The sequence below is a fragment of the Typopeltis vanoorti genome, chromosome 9 (genome assembly GCF_054136105.1).
Source record: "Typopeltis vanoorti isolate ZY-2024b chromosome 9, IOZ_Tvanoo_1.0, whole genome shotgun sequence".
NCBI lineage: Eukaryota > Metazoa > Arthropoda > Arachnida > Uropygi > Thelyphonidae > Typopeltis > Typopeltis vanoorti.
The window spans coordinates 59,628,839-59,643,955 of NC_143557.1; the positions used below are offsets into that span (position 1 = coordinate 59,628,839).

The following is a 15,117-nucleotide window of genomic DNA, read 5'->3' on the forward strand; positions in this document are numbered from 1 at the left end:
TATTTCTTGTCAAGCATGATTTACTTTCTGACCAAGCAAAAAATTAAAAAAAAAAAAATTAAATATAAATATATATATATATATATATATCGCTCAAAGTTATTTTTATTGAAAACCTATGTTTTTACAAATCAGTTAAAAAGAATGCTGCATTCTTTTTAACTGATTTGTAAAAAAAATCAGTTAAAAAGATATAGTCATTAAGATATAGTATAAAACACAGAAATGTCCATGATTTCTGTATATACTGACACCTAGTGTTTTTCAAATAACAATAAAATCACAAGAAATACCTTCTTGCATAAACAGCACTACATGTCAAGCAATAAATGCAGTTTATTTTCAAATGAGTGTTGCAAAATAATGCATTCTATGAAAAACAAGCAAACAAACAAACAAAAAAAGTTGATCCAGGGCAGATTACGCCTGCTTAAAGTATTACTTAATTACTTACCAGGTATCTGCCCAACATCATCATCAAAAAAATCACTGTAATCAAGATGTGGTTTTTCCAGTGCTTCATCCCATCTTTTAGGCCTAGTAAGTAGATTATAAAATATAAGCCATAAATAAGTAATGAGGTCCTACGGTGATTTATTAATTTTATTTATTTTTTTTTGTCGATTTAAATTATAAAGATCAGCCTAAAAGAGTTGTTTTCACAGAATATAACTCCAATTACAATGAATATCAAATGATCAAAGTTTGCAGAAAAACTAAGGCAGTTTGTCTGGATTCCCTCTAATTAATGCGGTGTTTTTTATAGTATTCCTCCTGTAATCAGATCATCAGTTTTTTTATGATATATTGCTCTGTGTGTGTGTGTGTGTGTGTGTGATGGTCTGCTTTTTCACCTATTCTGTTCATTCCTATAATTCTGACCTTTAACTGACTGCAAATTTGATCTATAGTTTTACTGGTAATACTATAAAGGTTGTTTAAAGTTTTTCAAGTGGTTATACTATAAATTAAAGATACCAAGAAATTATATACTTGGTTTAATCCTTTATCCAAGCGTAATTTGATAAAGTGACTTTATCCAAGTGACTTGCATCTGAAGTATTTTCAGGACTGTGGCAAGTCATGATAAAGGTGGTATGACTTCACATCACTTGTCTTAGTATCATAATGCAAAGCTATGCTATAATGCTATGCATTATGGGAAGGGTCATTACCAAGACCGGTTTCGACCTTTATTGAGGTCTTGTCAGTGGGAGCCAGACCCAGAGGAATGTACACTGATGATGATGTCCACTGTCCACAGAGGTATAAGTCAGACCTAGAGGGTCTGGCTCCCACTGAAGAGACCTCAGTAAAGGTCGAAACCAATCTGGGTATTGACCCTTCCCATAATGCATAGCATTGGGAAGGGTCATGTCTGCATGAAGGACATGTCTGCAAGAAGATGTGCTTTGCATTATGGGATACTAAGACAAGTGATGTGAAGTCATACCACCTTTATCACGACTTGCCCCAGTCCTGAAAATACTTTAGGCAAAAACTTTGTTTGCTTACGCTTGGATAAAGGATTAAATCAAGTATATAATTACTTGGTATCTTTAATTTATAATGCTATAAAGGTATTTCAAAAAATAAGGTAACAAGCACTCAGATGTAAAGAACTTTATTCTGAAATTAATGCATTACAACACATACATCAACTTTATATGCCTTAGTCAAACACAGTTCATAAAGATATTTATGTACCTTTCATGCAACACCATGACATCTATCTCAGCATAGAAGAAATTAGTGTGTCACCAGCAAAGTGCTCCTTTCCTAGTGAAAAACCAGGACTGTGTGGCAAAAGGATGCACAAGCTGTTATGAATAAAACTGCACACACTATTTAGTGAGGTTAAGACATTGGTTAAAGTTAGACGTGTTTACTTTCACTAAGGAATATATGATAGATGTACTTGGGTACTGGGCCAATACTCATTTTGAACATCTGTTCTGCTGTTAGAAAAATCATCATGCCAAATCTGTTTTCACAATATTAGATTTGTTCCATACACTTCTACTGGTGTAGTGCCCTTAACATGTAGAAAATGAATCACTGTGCACATCTTACTTATACCTCTATTTGATCATCTTTACAAGCCAATCTCTTTTATATACAGGGCTCCAGAAAAACTACTATTGATACTTAAAATTTTTACTTGAAAAGGTGTGTGCGTGTGTGTGTACACAACAGTTTCACTTCAGCAACAAAGGGAACATCTTTACTAGAATTTAGAATTTTAAACAACCAAATTCAAATGATGTGCAATAATTTGTAAGATCTGGCAGGATTCTCTTTAATTTTGTCACTTTTCCATTTTTTTTCTGATATATTACATGCTAACCAATTACCAGTCTTCTGGAGAATAGGGTTCCCATTCGTCCTGTTTTTCCCAGGCCAGTCCCATTTTTTCTAAAAATGTCCCACTTTTTTAAGTATCCTTTAGGAAAAATGGATAAACGGATTTTATCTCATTTTTAGTACCAATTTCTATTACAATGTTGATAATAATAAATTTTATTGATTTATTATTTATAATAATAATCATTAGTATTATAAATAATATAACTAACTAATAATAACTAATAGTAACTAATGATGTTCTTTTTTCCCATGCTTCTGTTATAACAGTATCTTACTTGATCAATATTTTGTGTGTTATAATTTTTATCGTTTTCTACTCCTATAATGCCGAAACATAAGTGCAGTATTAATGATTATATTAGAAGAGAATTTCCTTTCATTAAAGGTGTAGATGAAAATGTGGAATGTACTTTATGTAACTGCATTTTGCATTGTAGTCAGTCAGACGTAGTCAACCACGTGAAAACAAAAAAAACATGAAGCTGCTGTTCGAAGTAAGCCTTCCAACTGCAGTATAAGTAATTTTTTAATTGTGAAAGCCAAGAGTGAAAGGGAAAAAGAGTTATCACTGGCAGCGCAGGAAGAAACCTTCGTGTATCACACAGTAGTGCATAACCACAGCTTTAACTCAATGGACTGCACAACAACCATCGTGAAAATAATTTTCAGCAATAAATTCAGGTGTTCGCAAATGACGTGCAAGGCAATAATAACCAATGTTATTATGCCATTAGCGACAAAGCAGATTGAGGAAGAGCTAAAAGAAGTTCGTTTTATATCAGTACTAATCGATTCATCAAACCACTTTGACATGAAATTAGTGCCCCTGGTCATTAGATACTATCATCCAGAAAAAGGTGTGAAGGTGAATATGTTGCAGTTAGTTAATTTAGGTGGTGAAACTTCAGAACTTTTATTTTCTTATGCATTGGAAGTGTTACAGAAGTTAGATCTCCTGAAAAAGGTTATTGCTATATTAGCAGATAATACAAATACAAACTTTGGTGGAAAGAAGAGAAAGGGAAAGGATAATCTGTACTTCAAAATGCAAGAAAATGCTGTGAACAATTTAATTGGAATTGAAATAATGCTGTGCAGACTGCTTCAGATTGCTTACCTATCGATCTTCAGTTAATAATTAACAAGATTTACCAACATTTCCACATATATTGTGTACGAGTTGAGGAACTTAAATTATTTTGTGAATTCACAAACACAGAGTATAAAACTGTTTTAGGTATCAGCAAGACAAGATGGCTCTCTCTTTTGCCTGCAATCCAGAGGGTTATTGACATGTTCCCTTCACTGAAGTCATATTTTCTTTCTATTGACAAATGTCCTATCAGTCTCAAAAATTTCTTTGAAAATCCACTTTCAATTACACTCCTGCACTTCCTTGCCAGCCAGTTAAAAACCTTTTATGATAGCATTAAATGTATTGAAAAGTAAGACATATAACAGTAATTGAAGTGAAGGATGAAACAAACAAACTGGTGGAAAGGTTAAATTGTAGGAAGGCAGAAAAGTTTCTTACAACTACTGCGAGAAAACAGTTGCAAGAATTAGAAAAAGGACACGTAACAGTTGAAAAGTTTGAAAGCAATGTAGTAGATTTCTACTGCACCTGTATTGAATATATTCAGGAGTGGTGTACACCATTTCTCACACCTCTTCAGTCTATGGATTGCATTAATTTGAAGGAAAAGGATCCTGTGACTTGGAAGAACATACAAGAAAGCTACATATTCATGCAGACAGTGTCACCAAATTTTACTGTGATTGAAGAGGACTTATTTGATTAGTTTGTATGTGCGAAAAAATATTGTGAAAGCAAATTTGAAGTGTGAAGTGAACAGAAGGATCAAAGTGTCAGTGATAAATGGTGTGAAATGTTTGCTCATTTTACAAAGTAGGGTATAAATTCTGGGAGTATTAAATGCCTAGTTAGTTTTTGTTTAGCACTGCCCGGAACTAATGCAGCTGCTGAACGTGTTTTTTCATTAATAAATGCACTCTGGACAGATGAAAAAAACATTAAAATTGAGACAGTAAAAGCTTTAATCATTGTAAATACATATTTTAAAATTTTCTCTTGTGCTGAGTTCTATGATCAAATATCAAAAGAAAAAAAATTCTTGAACAGGTTCATAAATCTGATAAATATTTTTCTAATTAAATATATTTGTGATTAATAATCCTTTTTTTTTTAAAGTGGATTTAATGTTAATGTATGTTTACAGCAGCAGCAGCAGCATTTAATTTAAAGTGCAACATATATAATTGTTATATTTTTGGTTTTCTTCATTTTTAATACGTCCCATTTTTTTACAAAATGTCCTGGGTTTTTTTAAGTAAAAATTTCAGAATGTCCCAAATTTCAGTAAAACATTATGGAAATCCTAGGCAAGAAGAGTTTGTTTATTTCACTTTCTAATCTGTCTAAGTACAGTGCAACTGAGTTTTGGAGAGAAATTATGTAAACAAATGCTTCTTCAGATTTTTATCTATGCATCTCATATAATGAACGAGTTATTCCTTATTTGAAATATCTGTAGAAGTATCTAGAAGAGGATACTCCTGAATTCTTTGATTTGCTTAACCAATTTTTGTATAACAACATCAGATATAACTAACACAAATTCTTTACATTTCATGTCATTTTGATACTGTTCTATTACTGACCACATAAAGTTTTTGGAGCTTTATAATAGGCTGTATTAAGAAGGCACTACAGGTATTCAAATATTTTAGAATCAAATATTTTTTTGGAAAGCAGCTAGAGGTATTACTCAGGTTTTTTCTGGCAAAGTCTATGTCACAGCATTTTCTGTGAGAATTGAATGTCTCATGAAACCTAAATGTCTCCACTTTAAAATGACCTCAAAAATCTTGTAGTAATCTAGGGCTTCTTTCAGCAGCTTGGAATATTTTTTATACATTACATAATGCAACTCTGTCTTCGTAACACACCGCCACTTGAATTCCTTGAGCCATTTGTCTTGTAAAGAATGTTGTAATTATTTTTAGTTGTGGCACAACAGAACTATTTTCTGCAGTGTTTTTACAAAACTAAAATGTGTAGTTTGCATTCCCTTCCATTTATTGTCCATAATGAAGAGTGAATATATATAAATTATCCAGAAAATAATTCAAAAGGAAAGACAAATAATAAAGTTTACAAAAACAACAGAAAATGGTCAACATTAGTAATGGAGCAGGACTAACTTTTCATGATGTGATGACAATAAAGTGATTCAGTGTCTGGCTTGGGCTTGTCTCTGAAAGATAACCTTGACCTGGGAGGTGGCTAAATGTATGAAATTTTCAGTTAAGAGAGGGGTATATGTGGAATTACAGGCTGGTAAGTATGACAAGCTTAGGAGATGATGAGTACCATGGCATGTGAAACTGCAAAGGCTTGATATTGATAGTGCATAGGAAGTGGTAAAGGAGTATTTGAGAGAAGTAACAGCAGACTGCATACCCAGAGTCGGGAGAGTAAATCAAGTGGGAGTTAAATGGATGAATATCATCATTAAGCTGAAGCTGCAAAAAAAAAAAAAAAAAAAAAAAAAAAAAAAAAAAAAAAAAAAATTATAGAGGTAATTTAAGGAGAAAGATGACTTGCAGGCACATGAACAAGCCAAGACACAGGTCAGAAGGATAACTAATGTGGTAAGAAAGACAAAAGTGGATTATGAAAGCAAGTTAACGATGCAGACTAAAGAGAATTCCAAACAGTTCTTTCAATGTGCTGCAAGTAAAAGAAAGAATGTATATGGCAGAATGATTTTAAGGAATGCCGATTGTAGGGAGGTAACTGAAACAGTCAAAATAGTAGAATTACTAAGTGAACACTTTGCAAGAGTATGTCATCCAGGTGGTGAGATTGTAGGAATGAGAGAGCTAAAGGCTTATACGGGAACTGAGATAAATGAAATGGAGGTGCATAGCATATTACAGAACTTTAATGTGAATACAGCTGCACGATTGGATGGTACACCAGCTCAGGTTTTACATGAAACAGCGAGGGAATTGTCAGTGCTCTTGACCATTTGTTTAATCTAAGTCTCAGCTCTGGATTAGTCTGAGGGGGGTGGAAAGAGGGGAAAATGATTCCACTGCATAAAGGAGACTCCAAGACTGATGTAGCTAATTACTGACTGATCAACGTATCAGGAGCTGTTGTCCAAGTATTGGAGAAGTTGGTCAAGAGTCAAATACATGAATGGATAGATGGAAATGGGATACTTTTTTTTTGGGGGGGGGGGGGCAGCATGGTTTTGTGAAGGGTAGGTCATGCTTCAGTAACTTGCTCGTTTTATAATAGAGTGACAGCTGATTTGGATAAAGGTTTACAGTAATACTGTGGACTTTTTGCAAAGGACTGACAGGATATCACATGGAATTCTAATCAGTAAACTGCAGTACATGGGGATGGATATAAGCTTGGTGAGATGGGTGGTTGATGAAGATATCAGAGAGTAGTTTATTCTGGAGTAGGGTCTAGAAGAAGACTATAACTAGTGGAGTGCCACAGGGCTCTATACTGGGCTGCTATTATTTAATTTGTACATTAACGATATAGGAAAGAATCTGAGAGGAACTGTTCAGTTGTTTGCTGATGATGCAAAATTGCATAGGGCAATAGTTAACACAGATGATGTTAAAATTTTGCAGAATGATTTGGAGAGACTGGCAGTCTGGGCAAAGGAGAATGGATATCAGTTTAATGTGCAAAGCGTAAGTTAATGCATTTTCTGCAGATTATTATACCTCTTTATCGAGCCTTGATAAGACCCCATCTTGACTACTGTGTGCAGATCTGGTCACCTGAGTTTCTTGGAAATGAGGAGGAAAAGGGGTAGAGGATCCAGAGGTAAGTGACCAAGATGGTAGCAGGTCTATGGAATTTTTTTTAAGGAAAGTTGAAGATATGTGGATTACAGAAATTGGTTGCTAAGTGGAAAAGGGAGTGATATGATTAAGACACAAAATACTGAAGAACTTTTAAAAGATTAATACAGAGAACATTTTTCAGAACAGGTCTGGTGGTGGGAGTACTAGGGGCCATCCTTGGAAACAGCAAGGGTGTTAGAACTAGATTTTTTGTTTGGAGATTGATGAATGAGTGGAATAGGTTGCCAAGGTCTGTTGTGGGTGCCATGAATGTGAATGAGTTCAGAGAAAAGTATGACAGATGCTGTGCGGATAGTGCTTGGTATGATTCAGGGCCTCTCTCAATGTGTCTGACTCCATGGAGGTAGCCCAAAATAATAATAACTGTGGTTTTTGAATCATACTAAAATATTCAAACATATAATTATACAAATCGATTCATGTGGTGAATTGTTAAAATAAACTTTTGCAAATAGTAAATTACCACTACAAGAGTTAAAGATGCTGCTGAAAAATTACTGTTTCATTGTATCAAATGAAAATAGGTCTTATTAAATTAATCTTTTGGCTTTTGTAATGGTATCTTAGATTTTTATAAGAATGGTAATAAATTCAAAGTTAGGCAAAATAAAATATTTCAGAATACTTGACAATTTATTTCAAAATTAATCTGTAGATGCAGGGTAGGCTTAAGTTTATAAGAGAGGGTGTGAGAGAGATATATAGTGCAGCCTGATGTCAGACTACAATTAAAACAGATTAGAATGACCACGTCTTGGTCTGTTGGCAGATGACCAAGAGATGGGAGAAGAGAATGGACATAGCTGAAATGAGAATGCTGAGACCTGCAAGTGGTGTAATAAGACTGGACAAGATCAAAAACTCACTGATCAGGTGAGTAATAAAGGTAACCCAAGTACTGAAAAGTTTAAGGAATCAAGGCTGAAGTGGTTTAGTCATGTTATGCAGCGAGACCATACAAAGCATACAAGTCAAAGAAAAGTGTATTAATAAATAAAAAGGGTTGAAGAACAGTAGAACAAATAAATACATGGGGGTTACTGCCTAAAGGTGCTGTTTTATATCATGACAATGGTAAACCTCATTTTTGAAGCAAATTCAAATCTTAGATTTAAAATAATGAGAACAGTAGAGGAGAGGGAATGAAAGAGAGGTATGGGAATGATAGAAGAGGAGAGAATAGGATGAACAGGATAAGTGGAAGAGAGGGAATGAGAGAGTGTTATGGAAATGACAGAAGAGGAGAGAATGGAAACAGTAGGAGAGAGGGAATGATAAGAGGTGTAATGTATGGTGACTCAATGATCCATGGTGTGCAAGATAGGACGCGTGAGGAATGTTTGCCTGAAGGAACAATAGAAGTGTAAGTGTGGCTATGGCAATTAAGAGGGGTGAAAGGGTGGATGAGATGATTGTGATGGTAGGAACAAATGACTTGAGAGGTAATGTAAATTGGGCAGTGAGAGATATGAGATTCTTGCTTCAGGTAATACGAAAGAAGATACAGAGAGGGAAGATAGTGTGCATGTTGCCTAGGTATGATTGTGACAAGCTGAGCAGAAGAGCAGTAATATTAAATAACATAATAGCTAGAATGTGTATCTCAAGTCAGTGTGTCAATGCAGGGGAAACTAGAATGCCCAGGGTGGATGGTAGCAGGAGTGGCCTCTTGTGAGAAAGGGGACAACATCAGGTAGCGCTGAGCCCAGTATAGTCTAGAAGGGATAATGCTGGGTATAGAAATAGTGGCATTTTGATGCTTTATACCAGGGATCTCCAAATTAAGGCCTGCGGGTCAGATGCAGCCCACGATATGATTTTATTCGGCCCGCCAATTGGACTAATTTTTCAATAAGAATCCACAAAAAAAAAAAAAAAAACGGGGTGTTGATAGATTTCAAATGCATTAATTAAAATTGTGTTCAAAATATATTCCCGAATAGCAAAAAGTAACCATAATCCAAGTTGTGGTCTTTCTGACTGTAAAAGGTCGGTTAAAATGAAATAACCGACCGAAGAAAAAAAATTTGAATTTTACAAAATTTTACAAGCAAATTTATCTCTATTTTTGGCACAACGTATCTTTGCGAACAAACTTTTTCCCAAATGAAATATAAAGTCAAAATACAGGGCAAATTAATCTGATGAACATTTGAAATCGCTACTTGTAATTAGCACTTCAAAATTTGAACCTGAGTTTAATAAGATTTTAAAAACACAAACACAGTTACATCATTCACATTAATGGTTTTATTATAATTTGTGATAAAAATATGAGAATTTGCTGATAGTGTTCGTTGTCATTAATATCATCGTCATCATCATCAAATTCCTGCCATGTACCCTCAAGGGGTGTACAGGATATGATAGTACTACATGAAAAAAAATTACATCATTACTAACTTCTTATCTACAATTTTCCTTCAAATCAGTCTGTTACTTGTCAAGACTCCAACATTATCAGATCTTATATTTCTATCATCTAAGGCACTTTGTACCGTATCAATCCACCTATATCTTGGTCTTCCTCTGGGTCATTTTCCTGCCAACCTGGCAGAGAACACTTGTTTTGAACACTTAAACAGAATGGGCGAAGAAAGATTTTGTAAATCTTTCTTCGCCCATTCTGTATTAGCTCTGCTAATGCATTCCTAGATGCTGACAATGTCAAGTTCTTTCCTAATATCCTCATTTTTAATGTGATATTGCCATTGATGCCATCTGTTCATGCCTATAATCTTTCTCAGGACTCTCATATCTGTGGTCTCTAGTCTTTGGTCAAGTGTTTTACTTCTGACCCAGCTCTCAGATCCATAAGTTAAAACTGGTTTGAACACTGTCTTGTATACAGCTAATTTAGTTTCTTTCTTATTCCATATGAATTTATTCAATTAACTTCCCACCATACCAGCTTTGCTGATTCTGTTGTCTATTTCTATATTTAATTTACCATCTTCAATAAAAATCGTGCCTAAGTAGCTGAAATGTTTTACTAGTTCCACAGGTTCTCCATTCACAACACAGTTGACATTTTCAATGATTCTGTCTATTTTCATTGCCTTTGTCTTTTTATTGCTGACCTTCATACCATATCTATTGCAACTGCTATTCAATTTAGTCAGAGAATCTTGCAGACTTGTAGCAGATTTATTTAGAAGTATAACATCATCCACATAAAGCAAAGAGCTGACATTAACATCTCCAATTTTGATATCATGTTAATACCACTTTCCTTCACAATGTGATCCATATAGATAATGAATAAGAGATGGGATAATGTACATCCTTGTCTCACACCAGATTTAACATTAAACCATCTTCCTGTACTAAGTGGTATTAAACATGATATAAAATTCTACCTATAGGTTCTGAGATTCCTGGAATGTAGGGGATTGGAACTCTGTGAACTGTTGAAGAAACCTTAGGTAATGGAACATAAGATTCAATTATCTGTTGGATTTTAAAAAAAGTACCAACTGATTCCCACTTATATTCCTATCAACAAAATTTCTTCCTTATTGCCTTCTACAAAAGATAAACTGTCATCTGTGTCTTTGGCTGGCATTTACAAAATTCCTTGTGAATGCAATGTTTCTTATTTTGGACAAACTGGCCGTTCTGTGGAAAAAAGAATTAAAGGACATCAGTATTATATTGATTACAACAAACCTCAGAAGTCTGGTCTAGCACAACACAGTATTACCACTACCCATAATATCCAGTGGGATAAAGCTATTCTACTTCATAGATGCAGGTTCAAATATGAACGCCTCTTTAAAGAAAGTTGTGAAGCTTTTTTACACTCACCGAATTTAAATCGAAATGATTGCCTCTCTCTCTCTCTCAAAGATCTAGGAGACTTTTATTTTATGTAATCATTAAAAAAACTAATTATCTTAAATATTAATTATTTATTCATTTCCTAGCTTGCGACAACACTGTATTTTAATAGGTGATCCACTGAATATTCATTACTTGTATTCTATTCCTATCTGTTTGTAACACTGAAGATGTACTATTATTTTTAGTACAAAATATCTACCTTATTTATTAATTAAAGTTATTACTGTGGACTTACGTTTGTTTTTAATAGATAAATATTTTAAAAAAGATAACTGCAAACATTTAATGAAAATGAAATGGAAATAACTAAAGAAGAATTAGAAATCAGCTTGAAAGAAACAAGAAATGTTAAATCACCCGGAGAAGTTAGGTTCAGAATTATATAAATATGCAGGAATAAGGTTCAAAGAAGGATTCCTATTATGTTTAAATTAAATCTATTCAACAAGTAACCCAGCAATAGAATGGAAAAAAGCAATTGTGATCCTATCTTTAAAAAAGGTAGTAGAGATGACCCTAAAAATTATAGAAGTATAAATATAAAGGAAAAGTAGCCTACAAAATTTTTACATGATTTGGAAGCCCTAGAGGCTAAACATCGAACTTTTTCAAGCCACTTCAGGCTTCCAAATAAACAGGGGGTGGTGGTCTCACACCAGGCATTGAAAGTTATCTCAAATTGACATGCTATCACTGTTTATATGTTAAATTTGATGATAAAATGGAGATAGTTTGCCATGATCAGCATTTAATTATAATGCTTGATTTGAAATGAAATATTGGAAGCATTAAAAATTAGTTTTTAAACCTTTCTTAGTGTTGTTAATATTCTATTAAACATCCAATAAATTTATTCAGCTGACTTCCTACCATACCAGCTTTACTAATGCTGTTATCTATTTCCATATTTAATTTGCCATCTTCACTAAAAACTGTGCCTAAATAGCTGAAATGTTTTACTTGTTTTATAGATTCACCTTTCAGGATACAGTGGAGATTTTCGATATTTCTGCCTATTTTCATTGTATTTGTCTTTTATTGCCAATTTTCATACCAAATTTATTACAACAGTTATTCAATTTAGTCAGGGAATCTTGCAGACTTGTGCTGGATTTATTCAGAAGTATAACATCATCTGCATAAAGTAAAGAGCTAAGATTAACATTACCAATTTTGAAATTCAGATTTAATACTACTTTCCTTCAAAATATGATCCATATATATATATATATATATATATATATATATATTATGTAACACCCAAAAGGTTAGCAAACCTATAAGACAGGCTAGGGATTTTTTTATTCTTATTATTTATTTTTTTAAATTAATTTTTTATATAATCTGGGAACTCTGCTCTAGAGACCAAATGTGGAACTTTTTCTAGTGCAAGATAAGAATTTTTAATTTTTTTTAAACATAATGCAGAAACCTTGTTCTAGAGACCATACATGGACGTTTTTGACTTCCACTCAAGGCATCCAATAAATATGGAAATAGACAATAGAAAACACAAAGAAAGTATGTGGGAGCCAACTGAATAAATTTATATGGAATAAAAGACAAATTAGCCAAAACACAAAACTAGCAGTATACAAGACAGTGTTCAAACCAGTTTATGGATCTGAGAGTTGGGTAAGAAATAAAATATTCAATCAAAGATTAGAGATAACATATTTGAAAAGTTCAAAGAAAAATTAGGGGTCTGATAGATCAATGGAAGAATATATTAAAAATGAAGATATTAGGAAGGAACTTGACATTGTCAGCAGTCAAGAATGTGTGAGTAGGACTGATCTAAGGTAGTATGGTTATTTCAACAGAATGTGAGAGGAAGGGTTAGCAAAACAGGTGTTTGATGCTAAGATGGCAAGTAAAAGACCCAGAAGAAGATAAAGATCTAGGTGGATTGATTCAGTCAGAATTTCACTAGAAGATCAAAATTTTAGATACCACAATATTGGAGTGTTGACAAGTAATAGACTAATTTGGAAGAAAACTGTTGATGGAAATTAGTAATAATTCAAACCTGATCATGTAAACCTGTCAAAGTAAGCTGTACATTCCTTTAAGGGTACATATCCGAAAATTGAGATTTGTGGAAAAAAATCCAGAAAACGACTATGGCATGAGAGATTAATGCAATGAGGACAACTTTAAAAAAATATAACAGGGAAGATCTTTAAAACAATAGGAGAAGATGCAGTGAATGTATGGTTCTAATAATTCTATAATATTCCCTGAAAGGCTATATTCTGAGAAATGATAACTACAGTTAGATAAAATTTAACTATTTTTTTTAATATAAAATAATTTAATTCATTAATGACAGTATTACTAACTTCAGAGATACATTCTTGTCATCTTGTTTTAAATCTTTATTTTTTTCTTTGGCTACATCACTCATGCCTTTTAAAATTTTAGCTTGGTCACTGTCTGCTTCTCCTTCCTTTCTTCGTCTTAATCTTTGTTTCCGTGCTATGGGATCTTTGCTGGGAGCTGTAATAGCATATGTAAGTTTGCATTACATAAAAAGAATTTAGATGCTATAATTAGAAGTACTGTCTACAGTGGGAATACAATGAAGTTATAAATAAATTCTAGAGGTTCTAGAGGGCAATATTGCAATTTGTTTCTCTCAAAAAGAAAACTGGATTAAAAGATATTTTCAGTGACATTTTTAAAAATAATTCAGATTCTAGAGAAAATTTAAAAATTATATATTATAAAATAGAAACAGAAAAAAATCATACATCATAAAACAATGACATCATTTATTATAAAACAGATATTATATTTTAAAATTTAATATTGACTATGAAATATGAATTTTGAACTGCCAGCTTGCAATATGTATCCTATAGAGCAATTAATGAATGCCAAATTCAAAAAAGACAAAGTAACTCTATATCCAAAAACCAAGCCCACTCACAATAATATAACTGTTAAGGAAAATACTGTCATGAAAGCTCAGTTATGGGTAAGTCATAATTATGTCATATCTTCACCTTGAAAAGCGCGCTTATAAAGGTTATTTATATTATAAATAGAATTTGAAAAGGGCTTTTTAAGTGAAAGCAAGTTAGCCAGTCTCATATGGAGGTAGAAGAGGTTTTTCCTCATGGAAAGTTGTAATCCTAGTGTTTAGGCTTGCACCAGCCAAAATTGTGGAAACCTTTTGGAAAAAGTGTATTTTTAAGGTTTGATGGCTCATAACACCACTTTTTTTTTTGGTATAATACCATAAAATTATATACTGATGGAAAGATAATTTAATGAAGAATGTAATGCAACAAAGTTTGTTCAATTATCTGTATTCTATGAAAAGTTATAGCCAAATAACCAAAAAAAAGAAGCACAGCACAACTTGCTTAGTTTGATATGAAGTAGTTTGCCTTCATTTAAATGTAGCCATTGAGCATGAGTGTTTAGAGAACCAATCAGCTGTCATCTTGTTTTGGCAATGAGCCAATAAGGTCACAGTAGGATTCAGCTATTGATGTCATGTATTGGAGCTGATAGGAGGACATTGGTCAGTGTGTTATGTGATTGCTATCAAGTTGGTTGGTTTTTTTGTGTTCTTTCATTTAGTGAGCTTGTAAAACGTAATAAAATTAAAGAAATAGCAAAGAGTTGACTGGTCATCCAGAAAGTGATGTAAAATAGTACTATTAAGTGAATAAGGCTACAGTTATGAAGAAATTAGAGGAAAAATTGGTGGAAACTTAACCAAAGGTGGCATTTCTAAATTTTTGAAACGGTATAAGGAGACTCAGTCACTACAAAACCAGACTGGTAAAGGCAGGAAACGGTGCACAACAGCAAGTGATGATAGAAGAATTGAGGGAATGTGCCTACGGGTATATACAAGATGAAATGGCACAATACAATGTGAAGTTGAGTGCAAGGACTGTTTTCAGTGCAGACTGCAGGAATTTGGTCTAAATGCTAGAATTCCATGAAAAAAGCCATTTTTATCTCTCAAAC

The 15,117-nt window shown here is 33.3% G+C and overlaps 1 protein-coding gene across 2 annotated transcripts in view; it reads right to left on the minus strand.

Moving 5' to 3' along the window:
* Positions 1 to 15,117, minus strand: part of fliI (FLII actin remodeling protein) — a 437,463-nt gene that overhangs the window by 257,006 nt on the left and 165,340 nt on the right. For both annotated transcript variants that reach the window (XM_090398141.1, XM_090398140.1), the window contains exons 12-13: positions 13,473 to 13,629; positions 455 to 537 (exon numbers count right to left, since the gene is read on the minus strand). In XM_090398141.1, coding sequence (XP_090254267.1) covers positions 455 to 537; positions 13,473 to 13,629 — 240 coding nt within the window. The remainder of the gene's footprint in view (positions 1 to 454; positions 538 to 13,472; positions 13,630 to 15,117) is intronic.